The sequence below is a fragment of the Arvicanthis niloticus genome, chromosome 3 (genome assembly GCF_011762505.2).
Source record: "Arvicanthis niloticus isolate mArvNil1 chromosome 3, mArvNil1.pat.X, whole genome shotgun sequence".
Taxonomy (NCBI): Eukaryota; Metazoa; Chordata; class Mammalia; order Rodentia; family Muridae; genus Arvicanthis; species Arvicanthis niloticus.
In genome coordinates this window covers 81,313,788-81,331,188 of record NC_047660.1, presented here as the reverse complement: position 1 = coordinate 81,331,188, position 17,401 = coordinate 81,313,788, and the positions used below count along the sequence as shown (strand labels likewise).

Sequence of the window (17,401 nt, the reverse complement as noted above, 5' to 3'; positions counted from 1 at the left end):
TAGGAAAATAGTGGAGCTAGCAAAATATCTAGATGCATTCAGAGAAAGGAACATATAAAATGATTTTTTTCAAAACAGGTCTCTCTCCCCCAAATAAAAAGAAAGACAGCCAGAGGAAAAGTTTCTGAGCTGACTGTGCCCCTTGGATCTGGAGCTTAATTCCTCTCCAACTAGAAACTATTGTGCTTTTATAGGATCACAGCAAACTCCTGCACCAACAGCCCTTCGCCTCTCATCAGTAGTTCTCAGGCTCTGGGTCACACCACCTTTGGCAAACTTCTATCTCCAAAAACATTTACATTACAAATAGTAACAGTTGCAACATTACAGTCATGAAGTAGCAATGACAATAATTTTATGGTTGAAGGTCACCGCAACAAGATGAACTGTATTAAAGGGTCACAGCATTAGGAAGGTTGAGGACCACTGCCCTACACCATTTTCAGAGGGCCTAGGAGATGTGGCTCAGTGATGCAGTGAACTGCTCTTGCAAAGAACCTGAGTTTGGCTGCCAGCACCTGCTTCCGGTGGCTTACAATTGCTATGATTCCAATAGATCAGATACCCCCTTCTGCACTCAGTGATACCCCTGACACACACATTAAAAAATTTAAAATAATTCAAAGAGTCATTTAGATATTTTGCACATTAACAACTATAGTTAGATATTTGAATCTCTAGCTTGGTGGGAATTAGACAAATCTGTGTCTTTCCATCACTGAATTAGAAGACTCTGGAACTCTCATCAGTATGAAAATTGCAAAGGTTCTGATCCTCTTGGCAGAAATTTCTGTTCTAACCAGCCTCTGCTTTTCCCACAGGAGAATGCAAGAGAGTGTGGGGGTGCATCAAGTCTCCAGGCCCAGGTGGGCTTGCTGCTGCTCCCCCTGGTTTCGAGTCTCTTCTCAAGGTGACACTAACTAATGAGATGTTCTTTTGGCATGCTATAAATCATGGATAAACTGTGAACCCAACTATGGTGCGACATGGGAGACATAAGCATAGCCCAGCCATCAGCATCTCATGATTTTAAACTGTGCGTGATAGAAACTCTAACAGGTACATTGACAAAAAGTTATCTTTTTACTTTGCCAGTCATGCAAATGTGAGTTTGCCACATGATCACTCTTCATCAGAAATGGGGCTGTACTGGGTAGGCAGTGTCCTTCTGCTTGAAAACCATGGAAACCAATTTAAAACTGTGTACTTTTTAAATAAAGTATATTAAAATCATAATCACCTTGTTTGGCATTTATCATTTTGTGGGCTGAGAACATGGTCTAAAAAAGAAAGAAAGAAAACTAACAAACAAATCAACATGGTTGGAGAAAGTCACCTATTCCAGAAGCCAGGATGGTGTTGGCAGAGAATGTGCTCCCAAAGCAGAATCTAGATAAATAGTTAACAATTGTTTAGATGTTCCGCTCAAATACTAAAAATATTTACAGACTTAAATCAGGCTATCATCTACACTGGGGAGATTTCATTACATAGAACCCAGGGGTTGTTGAATTAGACTTCAATAGGAATCATACTTTGGGGGCGAACACAAGCTCTCTTAATAGTCAAGTCCTGAACTATTTAAGGGCAGAAATAAAGAAGTCATAAATCCCAGGAAATTCTTCTGAAAAGGCTTGGAGGAAATGAAGAATGACCATGAAAGACTCCGAAGCTTATTTCTTCAGCAGTTGGCTTCTGTCTTTGCCCATAAATAAGAGGTGAAACCAGATCTTAGATATTACAGGACATGAAACTACCCAGACCCATAACCATTCCTGAAATGCTGGCTCCTGAACCAAAGAGAACACATTCACTGGATCATAGTAACCAAATAAGGTGGAATAATGTCCTCACCTAGGTAAAGAAAAAAAAATGGCCCTGCTCTACAGGACGCCTATCTCAGAGCCATCTGGAAGCCACTTAAACTTCCAGAACAGCAGCAACAACAAAGCCAATGTTACCAGCCCCACCTCTTTCTAAAATAGTCCCAGGGTTGACGGGAATAATGGCAAAGCATTGATATACTCCTTAACGTGACCTACTGTGCCCCCCCCAGCTCTGGTCTCAATATAACAATACTTTCGCCTGTTAAAAGGGTAGTCACCCTTGGGTCATAGAAAGGTAGCTTCCATATAATTCACTTCTATGTACTAAGAAATGAATAAATGCCCTTATCACTCATACAAATAAAAACACATTATACTAGATACTAGGCAATGATACTAGGTAACTTTAAGAAAAACAGTACCCTATGACCCATAATTTTCTACTCTAATTCTAAGGAACTGTCAAAAAGAAGCCGACTATGTCATAGTATCCGTAATTTAGCACTGATAGTACAGAATATGTGTTTATAATTACACTCCTGATAGAGGTAAATGGCAGAGTGGAACTGCTGTTTGCTGTGATCTAAAGATAGTGAAGTTGAGTCATGCTATGCCTTGTGGCACTGTGGGTTATCATAGTCTGAGGAATGGCTCAGGAGGCCCTTCATCCTGTCTGCTCCAAAGGCATTGCCAAGCAAGCAGGTATTTCTTTTATCAGCTTTGCATTAAGTAACTTTCTTCAGCCTACCTTGTCCCGAAGACAACTGTCAATCCATTTTTACCAAATGTGTTCTCACCAATGACTAGACCATGCCTACTAAGGTTGTGCCCATAGCCCATAATTCTGTGGGTTTCAGAACCTCTGCCCTCCATACACCAGTCCCTTAACTCAAGTCATGGCTGCGGCTGTGATTTTTGTTCAGTCCCCCAGCATGGGCCTAGCTCAGCCTGCATCCTTGTGTACTGACCCCATTCTCTGTACAGTCAACAAAAGCAGTGTTTCTAAACAAATGCCCAGTTACACATCCTTGTCCCATGTGACTACAGTGACACGCAGAGATCCTCGTATTCCTCCATATTTACTGAAGCACGGTGTCTTAGAATCACTTTGGTATCACTCAAGAGTCTTGACTATTGAGGGGCAGAACCCAGATATTTGCAATATTTAAAATTCTAGGGGATGCTACTTGATACCATATTGGAGAACTACTAATCCATGTCCCCGCAAGGTCTCAGCTCTGGCCTCTGCCAGCCTTCCTAAAGCTGCCTTGTACCACTCTGTCCCGTTCCTGGCTGATCCTGCTGCTCGGCAGTCCTCTGGACGTTGATGATGCTGGGTCAGGTCCTTGTTCAGGCCTATTACATCTTTTGTTCCTTCTGTGATCCTGATGGTCACAATGGCTGTTCCATTATATCTCTTTGAGCTCCACTTAAACACCCCCTCATCAGAGACACCCTAGAAGACATGCAGCTCGTAGTCTGGTTTTATATTCCCTTTACATCACCCTCTGGAAGAGTTTTCAGCTCTTCTACTGCTTTGAAGGAATTTTCCAATATCGTGACCTTATCTCCTGCTCCTAGAACACTACATATAATAAAAATGAAACTGCTCCCAACCATAGCAAACCTGATCTGTGATGCACCCTGAGGCCTGACTCTGCCATACTGATGCTATTGAAACTGCCTTCCTTAACTCCTGTGGTCCACCAGTCAAACCAAAGCGTAGCCATTTTACAGACAGGGCAATGGAGGCACATTACATGGCTGGGATTTGAAGCCAAGCGATTGGCCAGCATTGAAATAGTACACCGTAGATCAATATTCTAGAGCAGTATATGCAATGCAAAGCAATAGAACACAAACTAGGTATGCTGATGTTTTTAAATGCACTTGAGAGAATGTAATATGACAGTAAGGGAACTTAGTTATCTATGACTTAGGAAGCCCTAACCAGTCCTACCTTATGCCCCGCCCCTCCTCTGACCTCATCCTATTTCCCTTTCCCTGCACTTGGGCTGGATGACCTTCCTGTTCCTCAAATATGCAAGGCAGGTATAACCTCAGTCAGGGCCTTTGCAATTGTCATTCTTTGTCCAAGACACCATTCCACCCCTGGATACATATGTCTCATTCCCTCACCCACTTCTAGGCTTCCCATTGTAGGTGGCCTTCCCTGCCCTCCTTTTACAAAGGCATTTTTACCTTCCCTGCTTGATATTTTCCCCATAGCAGTTATTTGGGGATTGTTCTCCCTAAGAGAACACAGGCATAGTAAGGACAGCAGGAATCCTGTCTGTATTTCACTGCTGCACTCTGAGTTCAGAGAAGGATGTTGAAATTGGAGCAGACCCTCAATCAAACTTTAAGGAAATCAGCAAGCAGTGAGTGGGGTGGGAAGGGTGTCCCTGTGGTGTGAGCTCTGGGACAGTATTGCCAGTTACAGAGGGTTAGGGGCCTGAGTGTAGGTGCCAACTATAAGAAGTTGCATGCAGTAGACAACAGGTATAAGGCTGAGAGATATTTTACTACCAGATCAAAACAGATAGACAGCAATGGACAAAGTCAGAAATCTGAAGTCAATAGATCCAAGAGTTTTTGTTTTATCCGCATTGCCACCAGGTAAACTCTCAGCGTGTTACTCTTTACAAACCATATGTTGTCAAAACTCAAGCAAGTGCACTTACACTCAGACATATACCCTACTGTGCTGTCTGTCTAGCCTGCTGGCTCCAGAATCAAGCTTCCATACACTGTTTTCATGGAGACATCTGTGTTGCCACTTCACAATGCATCAATACCACCCTTATGAGCCTCAGAGACAGTAGAATTACTGTACTTTGCATAATTTTCCTGACAACCACTTTGCCAGTGCCCTAGATCTGAGAGAACAATGTGTCTACCATGCTGGGGCCACCTGGGATCTAGGCAGTGACAGCAGAAATGTGAATCCAGACCCCACCAGTCTATACTGGGGATGTCCTCAGCATGGCTGGTCTTGATTTCCAAAAGCAGAATCATGAGCTATGACACAGTTAATTCAACATTACATCACTAAACCTTGAAAGTCATTATAATCAGTAAATTGATTCTTTCCCATCTTTGATACTAGGAGGACTTCCTCTGCTCTAACTTCTGATATGAGATCTTTTCCACCAAGTATTAAACATTCAGTGATATACGATTGCACCATGGTACTTATATACTTACTAGAGTAGTCAAACAACATGCTAATGGACCACATAAATTCTAAGTCTCAGTATTTACATTTTACAGATTTATATACCATGACTGTGTAGAATGATGTTAATATTCAATACCATTAATCTCATTATTAGTCTTTGTTGTAATAATAAATAAGAGTGCATAAAATGGGGGTGTAACAAGCATATGTTGTGCATAGGGTTCAACAGAGTGTGTCTGGTATGCTATGCTGTTATCTACATTGTTTCTGTTTCAACAGGAATATTACAATACCCCACTGTAATAAACTTCCCACAGTTCCAAGGTAAATAGCTATATGTATATATTTTATTTCTATAATCTTAGAAACAGCAATGATAAGGTAAACTACTCCTTCTAAAGGATTATATGCAGTTGTATCAGATGGAGAAACACTACAATTACATCATCCTACTACTAGGAAATATAGTCAAAAATGAAACATCTATTTTTCCCCTCAACTCATCAAAGTAAACACTAAGTCATTCATCCCTGCTTCTAGAATAACGTTCGTCCTTATTAGCATTATTTTTAGTTTAGCGTTGCTGTGCTACGTTATGTCACCCTTAACATGCAATTCTGACATGAGAACTGAAGGAATATGATATGCATTCTATATTCAAACTTAGATTCCTTACTTTGAGTCACAGTTCCACAACTTGTACCTTATGTGATTTGTCAAATGCCTAATAGCTCTCAGCCTCAGTTTCCCCATCTTTATAATGGAGTTCACGACAGTCATCCCACAGCTCTGTTCTGCTTTAAAGGGTACAGTCATTCTTCATCAGGAAACAGGTTTAGCTACATGGGATGCATGGCACAGGGAACTCAGTAATTAGAGGGCACTGCTGTAATTACTTTTCTATTATGTTAATAACTTATACTCATCCTTCAAAACCCTAATAGACACATCAAACTACTTAGGTAAAATATAACTCTTTAATACACTGTCATCGTGTGTGTGTGTGTGTGTGTGTGTGTGTGTGTGTGTGTGTATGCATATGTAGGCATACTCTTGTGGTAGTCAGAGACTACTCATACATGTTTTCCTAGGTAACTCTCCCCCTTATTTTTATTTTCTTTATTATTGTATGTCTATATGTATGTATATATATGTATATGTATCTATAGGTATATCTATATTTTTTGTGTCTCTGCTATAGTAGGGTTGGAAAACAAGTAATTTTTAGGATGGAGTCTTAATTCTTTTGGGGTCAAATACCCCTTAGAAAATCTTGTGATAGCAATAGCTTGCCAGAAACAGAGATACCACAATTTCAGAGTTTGCAAGAACTTTGAAGCAACCTTCTACAAATACAGATTTCAAAGCCTCAGCCTTGATTTACTGAATGGAAGCTGCCCAGGGTTTAGTCACAGGGTCTATAGTACAAGTGTTTGGTGGGAAGGAGGTGGAAGGGACATGGCAGATGTGAGGTAGCGGAGAGAGGCAAGGAAGACAAAGGACTATAAAGTTGAGTTGATTCATTACACTAGGTACTAAATTTGCCATATTTTACTTCTTATGGACTGTTGAGTTCTTTAAAATGTGTGTTTTCTTTTCTTAATCATTTATCTAAGTTTGACATACAGTTTCAACTATACCATATTTTCTAGATTCCTTCAGTGATAGATGAATGGGTCAGATGAATGTGTATATCTGAGTGGGTTGGATAAAACGATCTCAGAAATCAAGGGACTGCTTCCCACACAGATAGGTATTTTCTCAAGACCACACACAGGTGCTGACTAGTAGTAGGCTGTGGTCAGAAGATCTCAGCGGGAACTCATGATGCTGGCAAGCATGAAGCCAGGACTGACGGGCTAAGGAATCTGGGAAGGCTAAACAGCTCAAGAACACAAAGCCTAGATAGTAGAGCCTCAGACTATCTATGCTTTACACCTTTGAGGACCTGACTAAAGTAACCTCACAACCATACTCACCTGCATGTATCTGTGGTGGAAAAGACATATTCTGGAATGACAACAAGGGGGCAAGAAATTGAGGGGAGAGAAGAAGGTTGGCATATAACATTGCAAATTAGGAGCTGGAGAGATGGCTTTGTAGGTGAGAGTGCTTGGTATACAAGGCTGAGGACCACTCAGATCCTCTTTGGTCATATAAGATACCTGGTCATACACGCCTGTAACCCCAGCTCCGGGGGAGACAGAAACAGGAAGATTGCCCTGATTGATTTCTTTTTTCCAAATTTTCTTTTTTTATTATTAGATATTTTATTTACATTTCAGATGTAACCCCCTTTCCCCATTTTCCCCCCACCCAGGAACCCCCTGTCCCATCCCCCCTCCTCCTGCTTCTATGAGGATATGCCCCCCACCCACCCGCCCACTCCCACCTCTCCACCCGTGATTTCCCCCACACTGGGGCATCCAGCTTTCACTGGACCAAGGACTTCCTCATCCACCTATGCCTGACACTGTCATCCTCCCCTACATATACAGCCATGGGTCCCTTCCTATGTGCTCCCAGGCTGGTGGTTTAGACCCCCTCTGAGCTCTGCTTGGTTGGTATTGTTGCTCTCCCCATAGGGCCACAAACTCTTTCAGCTCCTTCAGTCTTCTCTCTCACTCCTCCTTTGGGAACCCCATGATCAGCTCAATGGTAAGCTATGAGCATCCACCTAGTGGAAAATGGAGAACTCCAGATTCAGGAGAGGTTCTGTCTCAGTGGAATTAAAACAGAAAACCATATAATAAGACATTGGATGTATACATACACACATACACACACACACACACACAGAGCATACATACGTACGTACATACATACATACACACACAGACACACACCTTTTTAAAAAAATACAGGCTTGACTTTTACGCCAAAAGCTTTATAAGAAAAAATGGGCACTGGTTATTAACAAATAAAGACTTGAAGTTTAGGGACCCATAGAAGTTAGAAGTTTAGGACCCATCTAAGAATGTTGAAGGAGGAAGAAACACATTTTTAGTCCTTATCACATTTACCATTAAAAGCTGTTCTTCATCTGAAAATTCTCTTTTCTTTCTCAGCTATCTTCCCTGACCCTGTTCAGTGAGATGGGTTCCCTCAGTCAGTATGTCCCCAGTGTAATCATGTGTGAATGTCTGACGACTATGCTTGTATCAGAGTTGACATCAAAGTGCTCATAATCTTGTGACCGTTACTGGAACCAATGACATCACTGATAGAGATGAGTATCAGTCACTATGTCTGTGATAAATGCCTGGGGAAAATAACTTAAAAGAGGGGAGGTGTATCTTGGCTCACGGTTTCAGAAATGTCAACCCTTTTAGTCCCATTGCTTTGGGCTTGAGGTATTGTGGATCACTATAGTGAAGGGGCAGATGAAGGAAGACTGGTCATCTCAAGGCAACAGAAAGCAGAGAGAAAAGCTAGAGACAAACCATACTGTTTCCCCAATTAGAATCTACCTCCTAACACTAGCATTGAGGCCACTGAATTACAAATTCATTAGTGAGTGATCCACAGATGAGGCCAGAACACAAATGCTCCAATTACCTCTTAGTCATTGAATCTGCCAGCTGGAGGTCAAGCCTCCAGCAGAGGAGGCCTAGTGGGGGCACTTCATATATATATACTACAGCAGGGACACTGTTGATCAGATAAGCATGATGAATTCAAAGCTAAACCTTGCAACACTGATTACCACCTTTGCTGTAAACACCACATTCATTCTGATTTCTAAAAGGATGAGACTCGTGCGAGATAAGCAAACTACGGGAGGTTCTGAGACTGAGTCTACACAGCTTGAATCAAGGACCCTCCATCTGAACAACTCTATCTCATGAAATCCTCCCCTGCATCCTATTCTCCTGCTGAGCTAGAATCAATCCTATGCCCAATAAGAAGTGTATACGTAATCCTATGCATCCTGTACATAATTAGCAGCCAAAACAGTACTGAATCCTTCAAATGCCAAAGGGAGTTCCAAAACTCCTGCTGTTAGTACTGCCCAACTACTAACTCTCCTTTTCAGAAAATAGATACTTTCCAGGAGCCCTTCCTCCCTTGGAAAGCTCCTCACTGGACACTTGAGTAGGACACAAAATTATTCAGGACAGGGCTAGCTGGAGGGAGTCCTTCTAATACTCAAAAAATCCCCAAGAAAACACACACACACACACACACACACACACACACACTATACTAACTCCTCTCTGTTTTACACATAGCCAAGAAACATATTCATCTTATTCAGACATTAAAGAACTTGGCTCTCACGGCTGATCTAATTTCTCTGTCTTTGTTTCTGTCTGTCCGTCCTCCCATATTTATAATCATTACCAACTACAAAGCTCCTTTACACCCACAGTTCCCTAATTCCACCTCTGCAGATAGCAGGTGTTTAATCTAGGGCTGGTGGTATTCCAGAAGTAAAAGAAAATTAGACCTACTGCATGTGTCCCAAATCAGTAAGTGTCATGTGCCTGGGGCAAAATCATGTAAGCTCATTAGTACAAAAGGTAGAGATGGCTCTCTTTGTCCCTCTTGCCACTGTGACTACATTGACTAAATCTCTCCTTTTTTTTTTTTCTGCTTTCACTCTTAAAAATTAAAGTCAGTCAAATGATCTCATCAAACACTGTTCCTTTTACTAACATCTCTGAACCCATACAAATGGATGCCCCAGGTATTGCCAATGTAATCTCTACTGGCAAGGTGGTGTGTGGGCATTTCCTTTCTCAAGTCTTTCATCTTCTAAATAACTCTTTTACTTGTTGGTCCTTTATGTCTAGCTACAGGCTCTTTCATTGGCAAGAGCAAGCCCATAGAGGTTTGCCCTCCAACTCAACTTCTACTAGAAGTTCTACCTCCACTCTACCAGACTGTAGTCTTAATAAGAATATAGCGTATAGGAGGCTGAGCCTTTCCTACTGGCTTGGGATACACTGGTCCTGCCCATTTGTCCTGTCTATAAAAAGGAGCCTTCCAGATATAGCTACTTCGGCACTATGGTCTGGATTGCTAGTAGATTCCAGTATCCATACACATGCCAAGAAGTGATCTGGAAGAGATAAACTGGTCTTAGTCTCCCCTATGGATGCCCAGCAAAGTGCCAGCTGTATAAGGAAACAACTCCTACCTATGTGTGCATATCCCAGTTCTGCTCACAGGCAGCTGCCTGCTGGAATCACATGGTACAGAACACCTACCATTCATCCTTAGAGAGTTAAAATCACACAAACTCTCTCTAAATCTTCAGTCCTGTCCATCCAGTAATGAGCCTGTATTTCTGGTTAAACATGGTGTTCTTTATCTTCCCAAACAGCTAAGCAGGTTGGAGGAAAACATCACCAGTTCAACAGTCACACATTGAATTTAGGGCAGCATGATTTAAACAGGCATTGCTCTTACAACGTGGCAATTTGACCACACCATCTCCAAACACCTATACCACTTGCAAAGAAGTGTCAAACAGAGATGCTGCCATTGCTTGCAAAATCGACAAACCTGCCTCATCTAATTCTCTCTTTGTCAATCAACATGAAGTATCACTGTCCTATCAGAGGCAATCCTACAGGTGCCTGTTTTCCATTTTTTCATAGCTTCCCATGGCTAAGCTCCTGGGTGTTCACCTGCCTCCCTTGGAACAGTAAGTAGTCTCTGCTTTCCTACAAGATCATTCTGGTACACAGCCAGCCCTAATGCTCCCATTGTAAGTCGCCCTCAGAGGGTTAGGAAGTTTCTCAGTAGGGATAGTGCCTGCTACACAATATCCTTATTTTTAATCTTCAGAATACATACAAAAGCCAGGCCAGGTAACATACATCTCTAAACTAGTTGCTGCCTAGCCAGTCTGGTCAAAACCGTGTACTCCAAAGACCAGGGGAAACTATCTCTGAAGAGGAGGTGAGCCAACAGGGTGAGGCATCTGATGGTGACCCCTCTGACCTCCACATGCAACTGTCATAGTACCCTTGGTATAGACACACATATACACAAACACAACATAGTCACACCATTCACACACAAACCTATCATACACATACACCTACATGCTGCACACATATTCATACTATATATTATGTACACACACACACATACACCAAAACACCATTCTCTTATTTCACACACACACACACACACACACACACACACACACACAAACCTATTACAACCATATACCTACATGCTGTGTACATATTTATACTATACATTACACACACACACACACACACAGGACCCTCCCCCTTGAAGCCCATTTTCTCCCATAATTCCCCACCTCTGTTCTCCTCAGGTTACTTGTCAGGTGTCAAGTTTCCCTGTCTCTGATGTCTGGCGACATTCTTTCCCCAACATATGCCAGGGCGGATTCCTCCACCTCTGTGGATGACTCTGGGAGACATTCAGAGCCTCAGGAACCAAGTCTATCATCTGTGTCCCTACCCCTTTCTCTCTAATCTTCTTGGCTAAGAGTTCTTAATCCCTTTCCTTCACTTGCCTGTCCTAGCTCTCCATCTCCTCTCTCTCCTCCCTACCAGCTTTTCCTTTTTCTCTCCCACTGGCTGTTCTTCCTCCATGTGCCCACCACATATGTCCAGTATATATCCCAGTGCCCACCACATTAGTTCAGTATATCCCAGTGCCCACCACATTAGTTCAGTATATCCCAGTGCCCACCACATTAGTCCAGTGCCCATCACATATGTCCATCATATCAGTGTTTGATACTCAGACCCTTCCAGTTCCATTTGTTCTCCCTTCCTAGCCACATTTGTTACCATTCTAAGCCACAGTCTCAATCACCTACATGCTGATGCCCACCCTCAGTGGACTCTATGAACTGCCCCCACACAGATCCAGATTTTTTTTACCTACCCTGTTGAATGTAGTCAGGCAACTCAATTGTAATATTACCCAGTCATATCTGTGTATTTTCTTCTGTGATCCTGTTTCTTAATCTTTCCTTAGCTCAGTAAAGAGCATTGCTAGCCCCAGCAATAGCCTTGAGCAGTCAAATGCAAATACTTCTCCATTGCCTTATGATCCATCTCCAGCTCACCCTACAGCAAGCTCCCAGAACATTTGTCTGATAGCTCCACCAAACACATTCAGAGTTTGGTCAGGTTTTCTTGTTGTTGTTGTTGTTGTTAGTGGTGGTGGTGATATTATTTTTATTGTTTTTGTTGTTGTTGTTATTGTGTTTCCTGCTATAGTAGAAAAGCATTTCATCCCCATGCTAGCCTTTGCACAAGCCTCGCAAACATTTCACCAAACAACTAAGAGAACCCACTTCAAAATTGTTTGTGGATCCTCACTGCTGCCTGTGTCCCTGAATCCAACTTCAAACAAGGCAGATCACCCTTTGTCACCTGCTGATCTTTCACTGGTGATGCATAAAGGTGTGAAACCAGCTCACCCCAACCTGTAAAATCCATACAATAGATCAATGAATAGGTGCCTGGGAAGATAGAGACACATATGCCAATGATGTTAGTGAGTCTAGATGGAGATACATGGGGATTCCACTGAAAATTACCTTACTTCCTCTCTGTGTTTGAACATTTTCATAATAAAATTCCAATATTAAGACTTGAAAGCAAATATTGCTTTTCTCATTAAGGAAATAAACTCTTCTCCTGACCTCTCAAAATGAACAGCTCCTCCCCTCCCTTCCTGCTCACACTTCCTGCATCTCTCTTTTCCCCTTACACAAAGCCATTGCCATCTTTCCACACCACAGCTTGCTCCTACCTTAGGGCCTTGGTGATGCTGGCTGCTCCTCTGCCTGGAATTATCTTTCCCAAGTCTTATCTTACCTGATGTCTGTGTGCTGTGTGGGTGTCAGCCTCTAAGTGACTGTGCAAGGTTGACCTTTTGGAACCACCACAGCTAAGTTACTTGCTATTGCCTGCTCCTGCCTCATCCCCATGGAGTTCTAACCAGTGTTTTGTCTTCACCAAGGAGACCAGTTTTGTCAGAGTGAAAATTTGGTTTGCCTTATTCACTTTCAGGTCTCAGCTCGCTGTTCCATGACTATGACTGAGTGATTGTCACAAGCACCACCACTAGGAAATGAGTCATGGGAAGATTGGTACCCACAGCTTCCATCTCCCTGCTTGTATGGCAAGGATGATATGCATTGCAGGGTCCCACAGTCTCGAAACTTCTAAATAGTTCATTTTCATAGTTTCCATTTATTATGCTGATTTTACATGAGGCATCATGCCAGCAAAGAGTTTGCCCTCAAAGGGCCCCGGTGAGCTTAGTTCTGTTTACAATTTACTGAGGGACATGGAGTTCTGGTGTGGGACCTTGGAGCCCTCCCTCACTTTAGGTAGACAGCAGCAGAGACTGGCTTGCTGCCTCTTCTACTCTTTTTTTTTTTTTTTTGGATATTTTATTTACATTTCAGATGCTATCCCCATTCCCCATCCCCCCCCCCAGAAAACCCTATCCCATGCCCCCTTTTCCTTTTTGCTTTTATACACTTTTTAAAAATGTTAATCAAAGGCTTTATAAGTTTGGTAATACTCAATCAGAAGTGTAACCCCAATACCCAACCTAGATATATCAACTATCTTTGACTGGTGGAGACATGTGAACATCTGCCTCCATATCACCCCCCCTTTCTCTCTCTTTCTCTCTCTCATCACCTAGCTTCTTCTCTCCTTCTTCTCCTCTCCTTACTCCTTCTCTTCCTCTCGGTACTCCTCCCACCTTAGCTCCTCCTACACATCACCCTTCCTGTTAAAATAAAACTTTTCTCTTAAAATACAATTAGAGCATAATTATACCAACTTGTACCAGTGAGGTACAAGATAGTCCTAATACCCAGTCCATCATTTTGTTGACTAACCAGAACCTCTGTCATCTCTCCTAACTAAAACACTTAGTTCTGAACCTGGCTTTTTCCTTGGCTTTAGAATGAATGTCAGCTGAAAACCATCCTCTCAAATCTTTTCTCTCAAGGTAAATAGCCAGGATTGGCTATGAGACTGTAAGTTTTCAACCCCATCAGAAATCCAGAATGGCTGAGTTAGCTAAAATTATGGGAAGCACAAAGCATAGCTTCTAAAACTTAGCCAATTTATAGAGACTGCTGAACACCTGGACAGTCCCTATACTACAAAACGTTGGAGCATCTGATCTTCAGCCTTCTGGCCCAGGATCATCTGACAGACCTTAGTGCTGCAGAATTATTAAGGGCTGATTACTCTGTCTAGGCAGATATAATCAGTTGACTATTCTGCAAGTGTGTCCTTTTCTGGACAGTAATTTCTCTGAAATTGAGCATCTTTGGAGTTACTCCAGTTGTGGTGAGACAGCCACTAGGCAAGAATTGCCTCTTTCCCTCTTCTACTCTTTATGACCCTCTGGACTCCACTAGTTCAAAGAAAGACACAAGCTACACATGCACAATATCACCTCCAACCCCCTGGCTTTACTACAGTGTGTGAGCTTCCCTGATGGCCCTCAACTATTTCTTCCCTCCTGTCTCCAGTTTTAGTGCATCTTTTCAACCCACATCATTGTGACAGCACAGAACAGCCTTCAAAATCTCCCTGTATCAACAAAGTCATATTACAAAGAGAACACCCTTGATAGTGTTCAGGATAAGGTGGGTATGTGTGGAAGGACAAATCTGCATTCACATTAAGGAAATGCAAAATTTCCAGGCTTGGAAGGAACAGCAAAAGCCCAAATCACAGCCCTGCTGGCACAGGCCTAGAATCTCAACTACTCAAAAGACAGAGATTGCAGGTTCAAAGCCTACCTGGACTACAGGGAGAGGTAAAGGCTAGCCTGTTAAGGTTGATGTTCTACCTCATAAGGGAAAAATGGAAAATGACAACAAAAACGGGGTCAGGTGTAGGAATGCAGCTCAGTGGTAAAGTGTTTGGCTAGTACCCATAAAGCCCTGCATTCACTCTCTAGTACTGAAGAGGGGAGGACTAGCAAGGTGCATCCTTTGCTATGTGCTTATCATCTACTTAATGTCACCAGAACATGCTCACTGCCACAATAGCTGCTGTATTGGTGGTGGTGGTAGGGTATGTATGTGTGTGTGTGTGTGTGTGTGTGTGTGTGTGTGTGAGAGAGAGAGAGAGAGAGAGAGAGAGAGAGAGAGAGAGAGACAGAGACAGAGACAGAGACAGAGAGACAGAGACAGAGACAGAGAGACAGACAGAGAGAGGGGAAGAGGGAGAGAGACAAACAGAGAGGGAGAGAAGGGGAGAGGGAGAGAGACAGAGACAGGAGAGGGGAGAGGGAGAGAGAGAGACAGAGAAGGAGAGGGGGGAGAGGGAGAGAGACAGAGACAGAAACAGCCAGACAGAGAGGGAGAGGAAGGGAGGGTGGGAGGGAGGGAGGGAGGGAGGGAGGGAGGGAGGGAGAGAGAGAGAGAGAGAGAGAGAGAGAGAGAGAGATTCTTCAAAGCCCACTGGTTCACCTATCTCATCCTCTGGTTTCCCATGAACCCTGATCTGTTGTCTTCACCTCCCCAGCCATATGAGATAACAGGTAGCATTGTAGCCTGGCCATCTGGCCATTCTGTACAGTAAGACCCTGAGAGGAGAAAGAACCTCATGTCATGTACTGACAAACCCAGAAGGTTCCGAAGCTCTTCCTGGCAATCACCTAGTCCCACCATGCTTCATCTGCTCTATCTCTACCACTTCCCCTTCTTTGTCCTTCTTCACCTTTAGCAAGTTTTAGAAGGTCAGGTCAGCATCCTATCTTTTATGGCACATAGAGAGAACAGACATTCTTTGTAGTATAGCAATAAGAAATTGAGCCCTGACTCTTGAGTTTATTTAGAGGTAGTTTGGGGTCGATCCTTTAAACCTATCTGAAATTTAAATGTATTGATTGTGTTGGAGGTATTTATTGACCCAAGTCATAAATTTATTCAAAGGGAACTTGAGATGAAAGACTTCTTTTGGTTCATGCTTTCAAAAATGTTCATCTGTGGCCCTTGTTGCCATTGATTCTGGGCCAGCAGTTAGGTCTGAATATTGTGACAATGGGAGTATGTGAAGAAGATTGATAGACAGGAAAACAGAGAATGCACTGGAGATCAAGTATTATTCTTAAAGGGGTGCTTTCAGGGGCCTACCTTCTCCAGCTGGGACCCATCTGCCAAACTTTCCACAACTTCCCAAGAGATATTGCCTTCATCAAGGGGCCAAGCACTCCACACATGAGTCTGTACATAGTCATACCATATTTGGAGTCAAAGCCTAGCAGGGATCTTCTCCTTACAGGACAATCATAGGGAGTGAGATCAAAGGAGACAAAGATCATCAGAATGCTAAGCACACAGGAAGCACTCATGAATATCACCCACTGATTAACGTTACAATGTAGATTCTGCACAATAGAAATATTTGTTCTCAAACATCTTAGGTAATTCCATTGCTCTCTTCCAAATGTCCTAGGGTTCTCTGCATCCAGCAAGGGGTACACTGAGACACCAGCTAGCCCCCTTGTTTGGCTCATCTTGCTTTCCTAGGGCTCCTTGTATGGCTAGTTCATAGCTTCCCATCCCTGCCACCCACACATTGGAGTGCTAGCCGAGAGAGATGCGCTGCAGAATCTCAAGCTACTTTTTTTTTTTTTTCAAAAGCTCAATAAAAGTTTCCAACCACTCAATTGGCATTTAAAGTGAAGTCAGGCCCCTGGCCCAGGGATGCATATGAAACCCATTTTGGTGAAAGCATGTGGCAAGAGAGCTGACAAACACCTCAGAATCTGCCTAATGAATTGCAGTTTGGGGATGTTTTGGTTTCACAGGGAATGAAATTATATTCAGATTTCCTGAAGGGATGTCAAAGGTGTATAGGTGCCACAATTTTTCAGAGGACCAGGCCTTTAGAAGAAAATGTCCCCCACCCACCAGAATTACAGACTAATCTTTATTTGTAAACTCAAAAGATGATGGGGTTAGAAATAGCTTGAGTTGAGTCTTTTCCAGTCCCCAGTAACCTAACACTTGGGACTATTATGCAATTGTGACTCAATCCTTCAGAATGCTCCAAACACGATGGGAATTGAAGCACAGATTTCCAAAATACTTGAAATTGCAACTTCAAAATTAATTGAACTCATTTGCTAGCTGGTCACTAGTTCTTTATTGGAGCTGATGATTTTGCTAGAAAAATTCACTTAGAGGAACCACCATGGACAGAACTCTATAGTTTTATTTATTTGTGTGTGTCTGTGGTGTGTGTGTGTGTGTGTGTGTGTGTGTGTGTGTGTGTGTGTACCAGGCCACAGGCCATAAAGTTGTAAATGACAACTTTTAGGAGTTGGTTCTTTCTTCCTACCATGTGGGAATTGAATTCAGTTCATCTGACTTAGCATCAACCAACAGCCTTATCCACTGAGCCAT

General features: G+C 42.6%; 1 protein-coding gene and 1 long non-coding RNA gene across 3 annotated transcripts in view; one reads left to right on the top strand and one right to left on the bottom strand.

The window, feature by feature from the left end:
* Cacna2d3 (calcium voltage-gated channel auxiliary subunit alpha2delta 3) overlaps positions 1–1,236 on the top strand; it is an 800,506-nt gene extending 799,270 nt beyond the window's left edge. For both annotated transcript variants that reach the window (XM_076931312.1, XM_076931311.1), the window contains one exon: positions 822–1,236. In XM_076931312.1, the coding sequence (XP_076787427.1) occupies positions 822–914 (93 nt within the window). In that variant the 3' untranslated portion in view covers positions 915–1,236. The remainder of the gene's footprint in view (positions 1–821) is intronic.
* LOC143441762 (uncharacterized) overlaps positions 1–17,401 on the bottom strand; it is a 238,398-nt gene that overhangs the window by 32,130 nt on the left and 188,867 nt on the right. The window lies entirely within an intron of this gene.